We start from the raw sequence: 18,422 nt of genomic DNA, 5'->3' as shown, positions 1-18,422 counted from the left end.
TGGTTAAGTGACCCTCAGACTTGGAATTTTCTAGGCCTTGGCACCACCCCTAGCAAGGAGAGATGAGGCTGTGGGTGAAGCGCGCCTGCAACGGATTAACCCTGGTGGAGACTTTCTTAAGGCTCTGAATACATCAAGTCTTTAAAGAACCCAGGGATAGGGACTTCCATAGAAGCTGGAAAAAGGACAATTCAGGCGGAAACAGGCATCAGGACTGTGCTGGACCAGGAAAGGTGCGGTGCTACAGCCCTAGAAGATCTTGACCCTGGACACTGACTATACCCCATCCAAGGGACAGCCATGCAGAGGGCTTCAGAGAACAAAGCTCTTTCAACTGGGAACTCATCTCAAGCAATAGGTCCAGAGAGGCAGCACAACAGGTTTGGGGTTTGAATCCAAAACCCAAGGCCCCTGGCACAGAACTCAAGAACTAAGCCTCACTCTGTTTCCTCGTTTACAAAACGGAGTGATAATATCCAGATCTCACGGGGCTAAATGAAGCGTTAAGGGGGCTAATACCTGTGAGAGCGCTCTGCAAATGTTATTACGATGCAGCATCAGCTCCTAGCTGGAGTCAAGTGAGATGAGAGCCGTTTTCTCCAGTTCTCCCAGCTCCTGCTCCAGTCGGTTTCGCGGTTACCAGCCAAGAATTTCTGGAAAGGGTGTGACCACTGTGGGCAGAAGGGAGACAGTAATGAGTAAATGGAACACCGAATCAAGGCAAGTGGCAACCTGATCACCAGTCCCTCCTTCTCAGACTCAAGTTTCTTTCTAGGCATGGAGGACAGTGGGAGGGCAGACGCTGAGAAGCGCTGGGTAAGGGTCTTCATGAGTCCAGCTGGCTCCGCCCCGAGGTTCCCGGCGGGAACCGGGGACTCATGGTCCGGGCGTCTTGCCGCAAACCCAGGGCTGGGATGCCGTTCCGGAAGCACCTAGCACGGAGAGAGTATGTCCTTCCCAGGAAGGTGGACGTGACCCCAGCCAAGGGCGCAGCTCCCCTGACAGCTCCCGGGACAAGCCGCCCCCTCCCGGGGTCCTGAGTTGGGCGAAGAGTGGAGCAAGGACCCTCTCCCCACGCAGGCCGCCCCCCTGCCGGCCAGGTGGAAAGGTGGAAAGGTGATCAAGAAAGACTTCTGTTTCAAGCAAGAGCCAAGAGCTGGGCTACCCCCTCGTGAGACACAAGAGGGTCAAAAGGAAAAGGCAAAAAGAAGGGAAACGGCGCTTTGGAAGGGGAAGTGGAGACGCCTACTTCTTCCTCAGCGCTGCGGGGCAAAATGACCTCCCAAGCCCCTTCCGCGTCTGAAGGGCTTCAGATATGGGATCGGGTTGACACTCACCAGTCCCACGGCCCGAGCCTCAGTGCTTAAGGCCCCCGCCCGGCCAGACGTGGAAAGGCGGGCGGGCCAGGTCAGGTGGCGGGAAGAATACGGGCAGAGGAGAAAAGAGGAGGGGCAAGAGCGTGCAGTGAGGAGAAGAACCTGGGACCGCCGAACCGCACCCCGTCGCCTGCGGCACTGGCTAAGTGGCCGAGGGTCGGCCGGCTCCTCCCCAGGGGCGGGGCGCGCACTCGCGGCGCGGGGCGCACGTGGCTTGCCCGGGACACCTGGTCCGGCTTGCGGGCTCCAACTACGGTGAGATGTTTTGCGACCCTGGGGTAAAATGAGGGTAAAGCGGCAGCTTCCCACGTTCTAGGGGAGAAGCGCAGAAGCACAGTTTCCTGGGCCTTCGGGCGCCCCCAGGGCTGGGGGTCTTTCAGTAGAGGTCGCCGCGGCGGAGTCTTGTGCGGGTCCGGCAGACCCCATTACCCTGATAGGGCCTCGCCGTGAGGTCTGAGGGGCCGTGTGAGGTGCACGGCGCGCCGTTTCTTCTCCAGGCGTTCCTCTCAGGGCTACAGCCCTAGAAGATCTGGCCTGCACCAGCCTAAAGGACATGACAGGAGTGGGTAGCCCATGGGACAATGGGACGAGCGCCATGATAGGCGGAGACGCGCGGAATCGGCCCGCCTGGAAGTGCCAGCTGCCTGCGTCGGCCGGAAGTGCTGCGCGGGAGGCGGAAGCGGATGGTTCCCGCGTGGTTTGGCGGGTGCAGCGGGAGTCCGGCAGCCCTGCCCACGTAGACTGTCTGCTGGGGGCGCCGGCACCTTTTGGAGCACGTGAGGTATACGGGTAGTGCGCGGCCAGGTCGGGCGTCTGTTAGGAAAAAGACTTTTTATTTTTATGTTTATTTTTTAAGAGACGGAGTCTCGCTCTGTCGCCCAGGTAGGAGTGCAGTGGCGCGATCTCGGCTCACTGCTGCCTTCAACCTCTGGACTCAAGCAATCCTCCGCCTCAGCCTGGCGAGTGGCTGGGATTAGAGGCGCGCACCACCAAGCTCAGCTAATTTTTAATTTTTCTTTTTTTTTTTTTTCACTCCTGGCCTTAAGCGATCCTCTCTCCTCCCAAAGCGCTAGGATTGCAGGCATGAGCCACTTCTCTCCGCTAGGACTTTTATTTTTAATGGTCAACTGATTTGAGTAGGTTACTGTGAAGTATTGTCACAGGTTCCAGACAGGCCATAATGCACGCATGCATTCGCTTACTTATTCAGCTCATGGTACACTGAGAAACTCTAGGTTCATGTTTAACCAACAAATGTGTTCTTCCAGTATGCCGTTTTTCAGACAATGATGTGTGGCATTCAGAGGTGTTTTACAACCCTTAATAAAAGAGCAACTAACACTAGTATGTGCTATACATCCATTCTTAATGCACCCATCGTACCTACTTCCATCCTAACCTGAAAACATAACTGTCTGTAAATGAGGAAAGGAGCAGCCTGGGGATCCAGAAATCACTGCAGGGGTCACGTTTTGTACCGAGGCAGTAGGTTTGGAGAGGCTCTGAACTGGAACCAAGGCCCCCAACTTCAAAATGTACTTGGCCCCTAGCCTTTGAATTTGCTTTAAAGTCATTAGTAAATCCTATTCAATTTTCATCAAAGAATCTGCATGATACGTACTGTGCTCCATAATAGAAATTCCCATCTGCCTATGATGCCATTCTCAGAGTTTGTATCCCAAATTCGCTTTCTTTTCCTTTGCTTTTTCTTTTCTTTTTCTTTTTGAGACAGTCAACAGTCTCACTCTGTGGCCCAGGCTGGAGTGCAATGGCTCACTCCAAACTCTGCTTTCCCGGTTCAAGCGATTCTCCTGCCTCATCTCGCAAGTAGCTGGGATTACAGGCGGGTGCCATCACTCCTGGCTAATTTTTGTATTTTTAGTAGAGACGGGCTTTCACCATGTTGACCAGGCTGGTCTCGAACTCTTGACCTCAGGTGATCCTCCCACCTCGGCCTCCCAAAGTGCTAGGATTACAGGTGTGAGCCACCGCGCCTGGCCCCAAATTCACTTTCTTTGTGAGTCTGTCTTGTACAGGGAATAGCTGAAGCTTTGTAACCAATAATTTCATATTATTAGTATGACATTTCTATCTGAACACATTAGTGTTAAGCTTCTTCCCACAATCCTTGGAAGGGGAATCACAAATCCTAGGTGAACTCATTAGGGCCCAAAGTTCTGCTCTGAAATCTAGTAATAAGAGTAAAATTAAGCCAGGTATGCTAATTACACAAGAATGCTGCTTTTCACAAATCCATTCCTTTGCTCTTGTTTTCACAGGAAGAAAAATGTCTGAAAAGCAGATGAAGGAAGCTTTTGTCAGTAACCTCAATGGAACCACCGTGCTGGAAATCACCCAGGGATTGTGCTTTCCTGCATTCTGTATCCTGTGCAGAGGGTTCCTGATCATTTTCTCACAGTACTTGTGTTCTTTTTCACATACCTGGAAAACTAGATTCTTCATTGACTTTGTTGTCCTAATAGTTCCCATGGTAGCCACTTTGACCATTTGGGCTTCATTTATCCTCCTTGAGCTTCTTGGTGTAATTATCTTTGGGGCAGGGCTGTTGTATCAAATATACCGAAGGAGGACCTGCTATGCCAGACTGCCTTTCCTAAAAATCCTTGAAAAATTCTTGAACATCAGTCTAGAATCAGAATGCATTCCAGCCATCTCCTGTTTCCGTGTAATTACCAGTGCATTTACTGCTATTGCTATTTTGGCTGTGGACTTCCCACTTTTTCCCAGAAGATTTGCCAAAACTGAGCTCTATGGGACAGGAGCAATGGATTTTGGAGTAGGTGGCTTTGTTTTTGGGTCTGCAATGGTTTGTCTAGAGGTCAGGAGGAGAAAATATATGGAAGGGTCCAAATTGCGTTACTTTACAAACTCACTATACTCTGTATGGCCATTAGTCTTCCTAGGAATCGGACGATTAGCCATTATAAAATCAATAGGCTATCAGGAACATTTAACTGAGTATGGAGTTCACTGGAACTTTTTCTTTACCATAATAGTTGTGAAATTGATAACACCACTGCTTTTGATTATTTTTCCCCTAAATAAGTCCTGGATTATTGCCCTCAGCATTACTATATTATACCAGCTAGCCCTTGACTTTACCTCACTGAAGAGGTTAATATTATATGGCACTGATGGTAGTGGCACACGGGTTGGTCTATTAAATGCCAACCGTGAAGGAATAATCTCTACCCTGGGGTATGTGGCAATACACATGGCTGGTGTGCAAACAGGGTTATACATGCATAAGAACCGATCACATATCAAAGACTTGATAAAAGTAGCCTGTTTTCTTTTACTAGCAGCTATTAGCCTCTTCATATCTCTTTACGTAGTTCAAGTAAATGTAGAAGCAGTATCTCGAAGAATGGCAAATTTAGCCTTTTGTATTTGGATAGTTGCTTCTAGCCTGATCCTTCTTAGTAGTTTATTACTGGGTGATATAATTTTGAGTTTTGCCAAATTTCTAATTAATGGAGCTCTAGTACCATGTTCTTGGAAACTTATCCAGTCACCTGTTACAAATAAAAAGCATTCAGAATCTTTAGTCCCTGAAGCTGAAAGAATGGAACCCAGTCTTTGTTTAATCACAGCTCTAAACAGAAAACAGTTAATATTTTTCTTGCTGTCAAATATAACAACTGGCCTGATCAACCTGATGGTAGATACATTACACAGCAGTACCTTGTGGGCCTTATTTGTGGTCAATCTCTATATGTTTTCCAACTGTTTAATTGTATATGTACTATATTTGCAAGATAAGACTATACAATTTTGGTGATCAGCAGGGGTAGGATATGTAAGTATTTGGGCAATATTTAATGAGGAATATTAATTGTAAAGAAATTGTGCTTTTGGCAACAGTGTTAACCATATTTTATTATAAAATAGTTTCAGTCATCTGAACAGTAGTGATGCTTAATTATTTTTTTTTTTTTGAGACAGAGTCTCACTCTGTTACCCAGGCTGGAGTGTAGTGGTGCCATCTCAGCTCACTGCAACCTCCACCTCCCAGGTTCAAGCAATTCTCCTGCCTCAGCCTCCTGAGTAGCTGGCACTGTAGGCATGCACCACCATGCCCAGCTAATTTTTGTATTTTTAGTAGAGATGGGGTTTTGCCATATTGGCCAGGCTGGTCTCAAACTCCTGAACTCAAGTGATACACCCACCTTGGCCTCCCAAAGTGCTGGGATTACAAGTGTGAGCCACCACACTGGGCCAATGCTTAATATTTTAATGTATCTCAACAATAAAACCAAGAAGAAACAAAGCCTTTTGACTTGTTAGAATGTATTAAGTAGTATTTTAAAGAAACTTTATAGTTGTGACATTGAAAGACTTGGGGTGGGGGGAGGAAAATTTTTACTTTCCATCTTAATGTAACCTTATGCTATTCTGTATTTTTACTGTATATTGCTTTTACAATAAATATAAAATGAAATGTTTATGTTGACATTTCAGTGTGAACTGTGGATTGTCAATACTTGTTTATTGCTCAATTTAAATTTTTGAATAAAACCTAGGACTAAGAAGCAAATGTTTAAAATCAAATACTCCAGTGTGCAGATGGGTGGATAAAAAAAGAAAAATTTTAAAAATAAAATAAAGAAATTACTTATGTACTATGAAGTCAGACAGTTAAATGTACCAAAGAATAGACGGAAGGCTGGGCATGGTGACTCACGCCTATAATCCTAGTACTTTGGGAGGCTGAGGTGGGAGGATCGCTTGGGCCCAGGAGTTCAAGACCATCCTGGGAAACATAGTGAGACCCTGTCTACAAAAAAAATAGACTGAATTGGATGTTGTATTATAGTTTATACACATAATAATTACGAGACAAAGTTTTGCTTTGGGATTAATTCATCTTTTAGCCTACCCTATGCTAGGGATTTAAGAAGCACAGCACAAATTTCCTGATACCTCAGAGCTTGCAATCTAGTGGAGGAAACAGACATTAAACATCCATTGTGAAATGCTAAGTTATGAAGAAAAAGCATAGGTTGTCAAGAGTGTCAAATCAAGAACTGACCTAGTAAGGAGTCAAGTTTTCCCCACAGATGTTTTTTTTTGAGCTACAGCTGATTAGTGGGATGAGGAGTTATAAAAGTCTTATATGTCTGGGGGTTGGGGGGCAAATGGCAGAGAACATTATAGATGGATGACTCCCTCAGCAAACGTCCTACGTTGGGAGGGCACCAAGCACATAATGGAATTGAAAGAAGGCTGAACACAGAAAAAGGAAGAGCACGGGCAGAGAGCTGGAGAGGCAGGCAGGGGCCACATCAGGGAAAGGAGAACCAATAAGAAAGATGAGAGTTATCAAGTACCCAGTGTAATTTAATAAAACTATGGCTAAATTAAGGTTTAATTTAATTTTAATCTTTAACAAATAGAGATGGGGTTGCCCAGGCTGGTCTCAAATTCCTGGCCTCTTGTGATCCTCCCATCACAGCCTCCCAAAGTGCTGGGATTACAGGCGTTGTGATCCTGGCCTATAATAACGTTTAATAGTCTACTGTCTTTTTTTTTTTGAGATGGAGTCTTGCTCTGTCTCCCAGGCTGGAGTGCAGTGGCACAGCCTTGGCTCACTATACAACCTCCGCCTCCCAGGTTCAGGCAATTCTCCTGCCTCAGCCTCCCGAGGAACTGGGATTACAGGCACGTGCCACTTCGCCCGGCTAATTTTTGTATTTTTAGTAGAGATGAGGTTTCACCATGTTGGCCAGGCCAGTCTCAAACTCCTGACCTCAAGTGATCTGCCCGCCTTGGTCTCCCAAAGTGCTGGGATTTAGGCATGAGCCACCGCATCTGGCCAGGTGTGTTTATTTTTGACAGATAAAACAGAACTTCCCAGTGTCAGCTCATGAAAAAGAAAACCCAATCCACAGATCCTCAGATTTAGGTCACTATGGTAATTTAAATAACATTCTGTGGCCATAGATTGTCTTACCACATAAAACTGTGGTTATTATAATGAAACAACAAAAGGTCTTCTAATCAACTATCATTTTCCTTGCAACTATCAATTTTTGAGGGCAGAGGAGAGGGAAAGATAACAAAGTGAGGAGTAAGAAGAACATAATCTGTCCAGGACCTCAGCCTATCTATGCCCTTCAGAAAGTGACTCGCTCCCATAATTTTAATTTTTTTTTTTTTTTTGAGACGCAGTCTTGCTCTGTTGCCCAGGTTAGAGGGCACTAGCACGATCTCCTGCCTCTGCCTCCCGAATAGCTGGGACTACAGGTGCCCGCCACCAGGCCCGGCTAATTTTCTGTATTTTTATTAGAGACGGGGTTTCACCGTTAGCCAGGATGGTCTGGATCTCCTGACCTCATGATCCGCCCACCTCGGCCTCCCAAAGTGCTGGGATTACAGGTGCAAGTCACCGCACCCGGCCAATTTTAATTTTACACAATTATAAACTGGGGATGTCTACTACACGTGCCCCAATAGCTCTTGTGTGCCGAAGATGACAACCAGTTTTATTTTTATTGAGCATAAATGTCCAATGTATTTATATAAATCATACAAGAACCTTATGTTGTTCCCTAGGAGTTTAAATATAGTCTATGAAGCTAAAAAATAATAAGGAATACCTTGGTACTTTTCATTTTTTTAAAACCTAGGTAGCCTGAAGAACAGATAGATCTCATTTATGCCTGCATTTTGTGGCTAGCTTCTCACACATTTGGACCTAAGAAAAAGAATGGTATTTTGCTGATAATTTATTACAGCTCCATCCCTCCAACTGTTCTTTATTAGGTACCAGCAAAATGTGTTCTGCTGTTGATTGCCTTTGCTTTCCTGGCCTTTCAAATCCTTTGAACTTGCATTTCACAATGCCAATATCAAAATGAAATAATAGGCAACAGACAACTGTCTTTTAATGTAGCAATTATATATTTCCTCAATTAGAGGTTTGCTCTAAAAGCAGATACTTTTCATTTTAAAGTACATAGGATAATACTCAAGAAATATTTGCTGCAGTACTAGTGGTTATGACTAAAAACAGAGCAATAGTGAAAATAAAAATAAGTGCCTACTCTAAAACCAGGAAGATGCACAGTGAAAACTTTGAAAAATTATTTTGCCATGAAATAATTTTCTAAGCGTTTTCCTTGGGATATTGATTTTACTGTATCGATTGTATTATATTGTATTGTACTGCATTAGATTAGATTGGATTGGATTTATAGCACCCAGGCTACCTCCTTGAGAAACAGCAACTTACCTAGCAAATCCGCCTTTTTCGCCTTTAAGAATACGTTTTCATTGAATTCCTATTTGTCCAAAGATACTAAGTATGCTCAGTGGACCTAAGAGACAAACCCAAATTACGGAAAGTAAGCTCAGATGGTAAGAGACTTTTGGGATTTCATTTTATTATGTTTTATATATGTGTTTTAATGCCTTTTCATAGATTTAAATCCCCAGGGTGAATACTCCCTTCTTTGTTAGTACCTGGCGTGTGTTCAGTAGTCAAAGTAATTAAAATTAGCACCTATATAATGAGCTTGTCATTTTTAATGTTCTTTATCAACCAGAATCCTAATGAAATCTAAAAGGTTTAGGCCGGGCACGTTGGCTCACGCCTGTAATACCAGCACTTTGGGAGGCCGAGGCAGGCGGATCAAGAGGTCAGGAGATCAAGACCATCCTGGCTAACACGGTGAAACCCCGTCTCTAATAAAAATACAAGAAATTAGCCGGGCGTGGTGGCAGGTGCCTGTAGTCCCAGCTACTCGGGAGGCTGAGGTAGGAGAATGGCATGAACCTGGGAGGCGGAGCTTGCAGTGAGCCGAGATAGCGCCACTGCACTCCAGCCTGGGCGACAGAGCGAGACTCCGTCTCAAAAAAAAAAAGGTTTAAAGTGGGTACATTAATTGATGTACCACTATAGGAGCACCTCTAGATACTGAAGGCCACAGTATCTTGGCTCACTGCAACTTCTGCCTTCCCAGTTCAAGCGATTCTTCTGCCTCAGCCTCCCGGGTAGCTGGGATTAAAGGTGCTCGCCACCACGCCCAGCTCATTTTTGTATTTTTAGTAGAGACGGGGTTTCTCCATGTTGCCTAGGCTGGTCTCGAACTCCTGACCTCAAGTGATCTGCCCGCCTTGGCTTCCCAAAGTCTTGGGATTACAGGTGTTAGCCGCCGCCCCCGTCCTGGTTTGTTTGGTTTTGTTTTTTACATAAAACGCAAGATTCTCTAAAAATGTCCAAATTTTGGCTATGTATATGAACATCATACATACGTATTAGATTCAAGCTAATACATTCTTCTACTCTGCTAACATGGCCAGAAGACATAAAAAAATTTTTTTTTTGAGACGTAGTTTCGCTCTTGTCGCCCAGGCTGGAGCACAATGGCGTGATCTCGGATCATTGCAACCTCTGCCTCCCAGGTTCAAGTGATTCTCTTGCCTCAGCCTCCCGAGTAGCTGGGATAACAGGCGTGCGCCACCACGCTCGGCTAATTTTGTATTTTTAGTAGAGACTGGGTTTCACCATGTTGGTCAGGCCAGTCTCGAACTCTTGACCTCAAGTAATCCACCCACCTCGCCTCCCAAAGTGCTGGGATTACCGGCGTGAGCCATGGCTCCGGCCCAGAAGACATAAATATTTGCCGGGTAATCACACCTTCGGGAATGAACAATGGTTCTTCGTTTGTTATGTCACACCGACCCTAACAATGACCACACAATGTAATAAGTCAACATGGCTAAGGGTGCACTATGGGTTTTTTGTTGTGAATCTCTAAGACTCCATGTGATAACCAAAATACTTTGTTTTGTTTTGAGATGGAGTTTCGCTCTTGTTGCCCAGGCTGCAGTGCAATGGCGCGATCTGGGCTCACTGCAACCTCCGCCTCCCGGGTTCAAGTGATTCTCCTGTCTCAGCCTCCCTAGTAGCTGGGATTACAAGTACATGCCACCACGCCCGGTTAATTTTTGTATTTTTAGTAGAGAAGGGGGTTTCATCATATTGGTCAGGCTGGTCTCGAACTCCTGACCTCAGGTGATCCACCCACCTCGGCCTCCCAAAGTTCTGGGATTACAGGCGTGAGCCACCATGCCCGACCCAAAATACTTTGTTTAAAGGTATCACAGCTCCAGCCTATTCTACCAGGAAATAGAGCAGTAAATTCATCTGTCCTTCAGATCACCAGGACTTTTATAGGCTAAATATCTTCACGACAGACCTCCAAAACCTTCAAGGTCAGAACTGAACGCACGGTGGCGAGAGGAACTGTCTTCACATCAGCTCTGCTTCCTCGGAGACGGCCAGAGGGAAAGGCCGTCGGCCAGTGCCAGTACTTCGCCCAAGGGAGTCCCTGCTCACATTAGCCCAGCCCAAGAAGTTCCTTTGGCCAAGACGCACACACACACCGTCCGGTTTTCTATTTCCTTCCAGCGTAACGACAACCACAAGCTGTCAGCACTTCACTATTTGCGGTCCCTTCAGCGGGATCGGGATGCAGCTACGCAGCGGGACCCTGGCGAGCCGCGGTGTCAGGGCCCTTTTCTCCTCTTCCCGCCGTGGGACGCGAATTCAGTGGCGTCAAGGGCCAAGAGCCAGACCTGAGTTTGTCTCTCACCCCCCGATGCTCGTCTCCCTTTTCTCACTGCCTTCCGCCCCCTCTGATCTCGACTTCTCGCAACCTATCCAGGTCCTCTCTGGGCCTCTGCCCTGAGTCAGCCCCAAATCAGACGGGTTGACTTGCTGAAGGAATTCCCCTTCGAGAGGAGGCAGATTCCCCTCTACATAGACGACACCCTGACGTCGAGGGGCTTGCCCCTCGTCCCTGGGGAAGCCTTCCCGGCCCGCGGCTGGGGCCTGAGGTTGGGCCGATCACCCCTCCTACCAGTCCTAGTTCGGGTCTAGCGGAATGGCTGGGCTCCAAGGAGGGCGCCGGGCCCACGGGCGGGACGGCCAGGGCGGCCCCGCACCCTCTGGGCGCAGATTTCTCCAGCGGGGTCCCTAGCGCGGCCGGCCCCAGTCTCGCGAGAGGACGTGGGCCCCGCCCGGCGCCACCTTCCCCTTGTACCCCGCCCTCCCTCTTCCACTCCCCGCGGCGCGAGCGGCTGACTGCCCGGATAGGAAACGGCATTCGGAGCTGCGCTCCCGCCCAGGCCGGCCCTGACGCGGGCCTCGTCAGCCAGTAACAGGGAGCAGAGGTGGGAGTTAGCGAGGCTACCACGAAAACAGTGAAGGTCGGAACCGACAGCCTCCTCCGAGAAGGGTGAGGACAGGATCTGACCCTCCCCCTTCCCTGGACTCCGCAGAGCCGCTGCGGGGTCGACCCCTCCCAGGGGCGGGGTCGCGCTGGGCAACTGCAGTTCTGGGGCCGACTGGGCGGGGTGCGCCCAGAAGCGGGGAGAAGGGGTCAGCTGGGGGCAGAGAGCACACGGGCGGCGGGCGGCGGGGAGCAGGCTGCGAGGCCCAGGCCAGGGGTGGCGTCCTGGGGCCGGGACTCCTGCGGCGGGCGGGGAAGCCCCCGGCAGGCCGGTCCCTTCCGCCTCTCCTTTGGACCCTGACTGGAGGCCGGCGGGCGGGCGGGCGGGAGAGAGGGAGGGAGCGCGGCGCGAGGGGGCGGGTCCCGGCGGCGCTGGGCGCTGATTGGCTGAGCGCGTGTGGAATCGGGTGATGGGAAACGCAGCCCGGCTCTCCCGTCCCATCCCGCTCCGCTCCCTGCTCCCCGTGGCGAATGTGCTGCGCGGCGGCGGGTGCTTACGCTCGCGGGGTTTGGCTGTGGCAGGCAGGAGCTGGGAGGAGGCGGCGGCGGCGGCAGCTGGGAGGAGGTGGTGACGGTGGCAACGGCAGCTTCGGGGACGATGGCGCGACTGGTGGCAGTGTGCAGGGACGGGGAGGAGGAGTTCCCCTTCGAGAGGAGGCAGATTCCCCTCTACATAGACGACACTCTCACGGTGAGCGGGCCGGGCCGGGCTGGGCCAGCCGCTCTCCTGGCAGCTGTTTCCCCTCCTCCCCCTCCCCCAGGCCGAGCGCTGCGCACTGGAGAAAGAGTGTGTTGCAACTCCTAGGCGAGGCCTTCTCTTCAGCAGGCCCCACAAACTCGCCTTTGCAGTGGGTGGCTCGGTAACCTCTGTCGGCCCCAAGCCTAGAGCTCCGTACGCACTCCCTCTCTCCAGATTTTCCTTCTTTTGGAACCTTCTTCCTTGACCCTTTCCCTTTAGGAGACGCTGCTTTTGCCAAAGCACACGTCTCAGAGAGGGGTTGAAGGATCTTGAGCGTTTAGGGCCTACCCCATACAGAAACCACCTACCCTCGGGGAGGCTTAATTACCTGGAAATGTCGCAGCTGCACTGCTACCTGTGTATTTTTTGTTTTAATACTGGTAGCTCTCACCACGTAAGCTTAGTTATTGGGGGCAGAGTGACATACTCGTGCACAGTCAAGATTCCACTAAAATGGTTTAATTTCGTTGTAAATAGTCTCGTATTGCCTAATGCATTAAAACTCTTGAAACGATTGTACTGCTAGGCCCTGTCTCTTCAAAACGGGCTTTCTTGGCATTATTTAGTTTACAGGTGGAGTTGTTTTTTTTTTTTTTAAAGGAATTCAAATTATTGAATGTGTAAGAGTACTATAAAAAACTGATTGCTCATCTTGAGTGTCAAGACCCAGTTCCGGGTACTTTATTCTTTAGATTTGGTAGTGTAGCATTACCGACCCTCTCTGCCCTATGTTGCTGTACTATTTCCTTTAAAAGGAAATGGCTGAAATTTGAATTGAATCTGAACAGGAAATGAGTGCAGTTGCTTGCCACTATTTCTTAAGAAGTGAAATTAACCTTTTCCGAATATCTTGAAATCTGCGTTTTGATGATGCTGAAGCTTTGGATTATACATTGCTTATTTCGATAAGGTACACCTAAGTCTCTTCATCTCATCAGTATTCTTTTGCTATCAAAGGCAGTTGATCAGTTTTGTTCCTCAATATTTTTTTTTTCAAATGTCTACCGAAGTTTTTTTCAAATTTTATGTAAAATGCAAGTCATTGTAGAGATGCCAGTCTATGCCTTTATGCTTGCCAATCTCAATTAAGACTTGATTGAGCTGCAGTACTTTAAAAAGGATTAGAGGAGCTATTGAATGACTTAATTTATTAGAAGTTTTTCAGTGACAGCATCTACGATTATTCAGGTGCATTTGTTTTTCATGAAAAACGGTAGAATGATTTGTTCTGACATAAAGTAAATAGTGTTGATGCATTAGAAATTGTGTGTCTTGATTATGATTTCTGTACTTTTTGCATTAGAAGTATAATGGACTTGTATTTTTAAATAGTTGAAACTAGCACTGTGATCATATTAAACAATGCATTTCTCGGTTTGGACTCCAGATAGGGATTCATTTGTTGATATTTTCTTTCTTCTCTCCCCTGCCAACATAAACACTTTTCTGAAGCATATAGTTATGATATCACCCTTTAAGGTTTATTGTCCCACAATGGCTGTGGAGTTCAAAAAAAAAATTCAGTGAGTTTGGATATAAGATTATTATTTAATGAATAATCAACATAGGAAAGCATACCAAAACATAGGGAAAACCAACATAAATAGTCTTTAAAAGACATTAGTTCTTGGTATATTCACATAACCACCTTTGTGAATGCAACACGTTAATCTGTCATATAGCACTTTAAAATGGCCAACTTTTTAGGTGCTTTTATACTGTATTCTCTCCACAATGATGTGACTTTCCAAAATTTTCCGCTGAAAAAGATGTAACCTTGCAATGTGGTTTAGTACGGAACTTACTTTGCACTGTATCTGGCGGTTGAATTTTGCTTTTTAATTATACTGTGGACTTGTGACTAAGGCAAATAAAACTTAAGCTCACTTAATTTAAATATCTCAAAATAACATTTAGGAAAAGGTGCAGTTTTTCTTTGCTTCAGAATGGGTTTTTATCACAAAGGAATGAGTGAGACATTTATTTGTGTTGGAACTTCTGCACAGTCATTGAATGCTGTGAGAATGTTAGTGAAAATTCTTGTCAAGGGAATCAAGTTTCTTTCAGGATATTCTGCCAAATACTATTGAAAGGGAGAATGCAGAGCAAAACACCTGTTGGGAGAGAAGGGGAAAAGGGAAGAGGGAAGGAAGATGCCCCATCAGAATTTTATGCTCTGCACTGTTCCTTTGATAGATGGCAGTGCATGCATGAAGTTAACCTTAGGTTTTGTCTTTGTCCCTAGGGTCTGTAGGTAATGCACTGAGGAAACATTGTTTGAACTTATTTCAAATAGTAGTCTTAGGATTTTGATAGTAGCTAAATGTTGCAATATAGTTACAATGTTTACGGGCAGTTGCAGACTTTATCATTTTAGTTGGGATGCTGAAACTCTACCCTTAGTTAAACTGTCAGTTGTAACTTGGACTTGTAAAATGAAATTAACGAACTTGTATGTAAAGAAGTAGCCTTAGGCCGGGTTTGGTGGCTCACGCTTGTAATCCTAGCACTTTGGGAGGCTGAGGCAGGTGGATTACTGGAGGTCAGGAATTCGAGACCAGCCTGGCCAACATGGCAAAACCCCGTCTCTACAAAAATTAGCCAGGCATAGTGGTGGGCGCCTGTAATCCCAGCTACTCAGGAGGCTGAGGCAGGAGAATCCCTTGAACCCGGGAGGTGGAGGTTGCGGTGAGCCGAGATCGCACCACTGCACTCCAGCCTGGGCAACAAGAGCAAGACTGTCTCAAAAAAAAAAAAAAAAAAAGGTAGCCTTAGGCCCAGCGCTGTGGCTCACGCCTGTAATCCTAGCACTTTGGGAGGCCGAGGCCGGCGGATTGCCTGAGCTCAGGAGTTTGAGACCAGCCTGGGCAACGTAGTGAAAACCTGTCTCTACTGAAATACAAAAAAATCAGTGGGTGTGGTGGAGTGCGCCTGTAGACCCAGCTACTGATGAGGATGAGGCAAGAGAATTGATTGAACCCCCAGAGGCGGAGGTTGCAGTGAGCCGAGCTTGCGCCACTGCACTCCAGCCTGGGAGACAAAGTGAAACTGTTTCAAAAAAAAAAAAAAAAAAAATAGCCTCTTCTTTTATGTGATATGTTGTATCCATGTTTAGAAGATTCCCATGGTAGTTCAGTGAGTTTGAACACTTGAGTATAGGATAGGGCTGATGTAGGTGTATTTGAGAAAATCCCAAATAAGTTGGTGGAATGGTGAAATATTTAAGAAAGTTTTATACTCTGGCTAAAATGTTGTTCAGTGTTACTATAATTATAAAATAACATATAATACAGATTTGATTTTAGAGAAGTCTGAAGAATTAAATTTTATTTATTTATTTTTTTTTTTGAGACAGAGTCTCGCTCTGTCGCCCAGGCTGGAGTACAGTGGCCTGATCTTGGCTCACTGCAACCTCTGCCTGTCGGGCTCAAGTGATTCTCCTGCCTCAGCCTCCTGAGTAGCTGGGATTACAAGTGTGCGTCACCACGCCCAGCTAATTTTTTTGTATTTTTAGAAGAGATGGGGTTTCCCTATGTTGGCCAGGCTGGTCTCAAACTCCTGACCTCAGGTCATCTGTCCGCCTCGGCCTCCCAAAGTGCTGGGATTACAGGTGTGAGCCACCACACCCGGCCAAAATATATATTCCTTCTAAAATCTTGAAAAATAACTACAAAACAAATTACGCTTCATCATACTTCTCAGGGATAAGCAGCATTTGGTGTAATTTCAGTCCTAGACACACACATAGATACAGAGTTAATATATTGTTTTCTGTAACATTTTTTGTCCTTATTTATTTCACTAAATGTAATTTTGAAAACATTTTTTCTTGTCATTCTTAAACATTTTTAATGGCTGTGTAATATTCTGTTGTATGACATTCCGTAATTATTTTTCCACTGTTGGACATGGAGGTTGTTCTAGTTTTTGCCATCAATAAACTGTAAGAACATAAATAATGCAAAAATCTTTGCATTAAAATGTTTACTCAGGCTTTTGGAAGTGGAATTACTGGTTGGATCAAAGGATAAGAACCTTTTGTAAAGTTCCAGGTACATATTGTCAGATTGCTATGATATGTCTTTTTTTTTTCTTTTTTGTTTTTTTTTTGTTTGAGACGGAGTCTCACTGTGTCACCTAGGCTGGAGTGCAGTGGTGTGATCTTGGCTCACTGCAACCTCTGCCTTCCAGGTTCAGGTGATTCTTGGGCCTCAACCTCCTGAGTAGCTGGGATTACAGGCGCCCGCCACCATGCCCGGCTAGTTTTTGTATTTTTAGTAGAGACCAGGCTTCACCATTTTGGCCAGGCTGGTCTCAAACTCCTGACCTCAAGTGATCCACCTGCCTCGGCCCCCCAAAGTGGTGGGATTACAGGCGTGAGCCACTGCGCCCGGCCAGATTGTTACATTTCTGCATTGCAGTTTGCTCTCCTAGCTTAAACCAATCTAAATAGACTACTCTGATAAGAGTTTGGGGTTTTGTTTTTTTTTTTTTCTTTTTGTTCTTGTTTGCGTGTACAGCATTAATCTGATAAGAGTTCTTAATGTCTTACACTTTAAAAAAATAATAAATGGTAGCGTATCCACTTGGGAATTAGATGTTTTGTAATTGTTAAAAGTTTAGCATTTAATGTTAATGTTTCCTTTCAACTTTTAACAGTTAATTTTACTGAGGGTGATAGATGTTACAAATAGCTGTATGGAGTAAAACCAAAATGACAGTGATTTTAATAAATGCAAACTTAGTATATTGTTGGTTAGAACTTGTGAGAATGCGCTGAAGACAGGTCTTTTTTGTGGTCAGAAGAAACCAGAACAGATACTTAAGAGTGAAAGTGGGTAATGGATTCAATAAATTTTATAAAGCAGTAATTGCAGCACAATGACTTGTTGTATTTGTGGCTAGCTATGGGTAGGGAACCTCTTCATGAAGCTGAATGCTAATGATGCCTTTATAAAACCACACCTGAAATAATTTACAGGACTGTCTTCCTTTAGGTAACCTAGAATCTCAAGATTAAGTTAAGGAAGTGGTTTTAAAGAATGAAGAACAAATTGTGCTACTAGCCTCTTTGCCTTCCCCTTTTTATTTTCATCTCTTAAAACACTGAACAGCATGTAATGATGGGCCAGAAAACGGTAAGGTAAAAAGCCATTGTCCTAAGTGTTTGAAAGGTGAGGACAGAGTATTTAGTTTGAGTGCATTGTCTCCAGCCAGAGTAGTGAGTAAATACAAGAGAAAATTTAGTAGTATGCAAGCTGATGAAACCAGGAAAGATAGAAATAGATTAGATCTTAGTATTTTTGGTACTAATTAGGTGAAAATGAAATGAATGGAAACGAGATTTGTTTTTAAAAATAACCCTGTTCTTTATTGACTTTTTTTTTTTTTTTTGAGATGGAGTTTTGCTCTTGTCGCCCAGGCTGGCGTGCAATGGCACGATCTCGGCTCACCACAACCTCCGCCTTCCGGGTTCAAGTGATTCTCCTGTCTCAGCCTCCCAAGTAGCTAGGATTACAGGCATGTGCCACTATGGCTAATTTTTTGTATTTTTAGTACAGACAGAGTTTCTCCATGTTGGTCAGGCTGGTCTCGAACTCACGACCTCAGGTGATCCACCCGCCTCAGCCTCCCAAAGTGCTGGGATTATGGGCGTGAGCCACCGGCTTCTTTATTGACTTCTTAAAAAGAATTCCTAAATCAGGTATTATCCATATAATTAAAATATTTTAGGCTGGGCGCAGTGGCTCACGCCTGTAATCCCAGGACTTTTGGAGGCCTTGGAGAGTGGATCACCTGAGGTCAGGAGTTCGGGACCAGCCTGGCCAACATGGTGAAATCCTGTCTCTACTAAAAATACAAAAATTAGCTGGGCATGGTGGTACGCCTGTAATCCCAGCTACTTGGGAGAATTGCTTGAACCTGGGAGGCAGAGGCTGCAGTGAGTCGAGATTGAGCTACTGCACTCTAGCCTAGGCAACAAGAGTTGAGACCTTGTCTCAAGAAAAAAATTTTACAAATCAGCTCGCAGGTCTCAGTATTATTAGA

At 45.9% G+C, this 18,422-nt stretch overlaps 3 protein-coding genes across 6 annotated transcripts in view; 2 read left to right on the top strand and 1 right to left on the bottom strand.

The window, feature by feature from the left end:
* The window catches only part of LOC129017026 (unconventional myosin-XIX-like), a 38,118-nt gene extending 36,642 nt beyond the window's left edge, over positions 1-1,476 (bottom strand). Inside the window, 2 exon segments of the mRNA XM_054457017.2 lie at positions 520-671; positions 1,338-1,476. The gene's annotated coding sequence lies outside the window, so the exon portion shown is untranslated.
* A 31-nt stretch (positions 1,477-1,507) lies between these two features.
* Positions 1,508-5,852, top strand: LOC129017029 (phosphatidylinositol-glycan biosynthesis class W protein). Of its 4 annotated transcripts, none has more exons than XM_063655554.1 (3): positions 1,512-1,631; positions 3,109-3,354; positions 3,656-5,852. In XM_063655554.1, the coding sequence occupies exon 3, from the start codon at positions 3,664-3,666 to the stop codon at positions 5,176-5,178; it is 1,515 nt and encodes a 504-aa protein (XP_063511624.1). In that variant the 5' UTR covers positions 1,512-1,631; positions 3,109-3,354; positions 3,656-3,663; the 3' UTR covers positions 5,179-5,852. The 4 variants fall into 4 exon arrangements, with proteins under 4 accessions (XP_054313005.1, XP_063511624.1, XP_054313002.1 ...); XM_063655553.1 differs by lacking the exon at positions 1,512-1,631 and adding an exon at positions 2,102-2,157; XM_054457030.2 differs by lacking the exon at positions 3,109-3,354 and having other exon boundaries at positions 1,508-1,631.
* Positions 5,853-11,446: 5,594 nt separating this feature from the next.
* The window catches only part of LOC129017031 (gametogenetin-binding protein 2-like), a 114,854-nt gene continuing 107,878 nt past the window's right edge, over positions 11,447-18,422 (top strand). Inside the window, 2 exon segments of the mRNA XM_054457031.2 lie at positions 11,447-11,641; positions 12,158-12,326. Coding sequence (XP_054313006.2) covers positions 12,234-12,326 — 93 coding nt within the window. The 5' untranslated portion in view covers positions 11,447-11,641; positions 12,158-12,233.

This window comes from Pongo pygmaeus, chromosome 19, assembly GCF_028885625.2.
Source record: "Pongo pygmaeus isolate AG05252 chromosome 19, NHGRI_mPonPyg2-v2.0_pri, whole genome shotgun sequence".
NCBI lineage: Eukaryota > Metazoa > Chordata > Mammalia > Primates > Hominidae > Pongo > Pongo pygmaeus.
The sequence above is the reverse complement of the archived record's forward strand: the minus strand, read 5'-3'. Positions and strand labels throughout refer to the sequence as shown.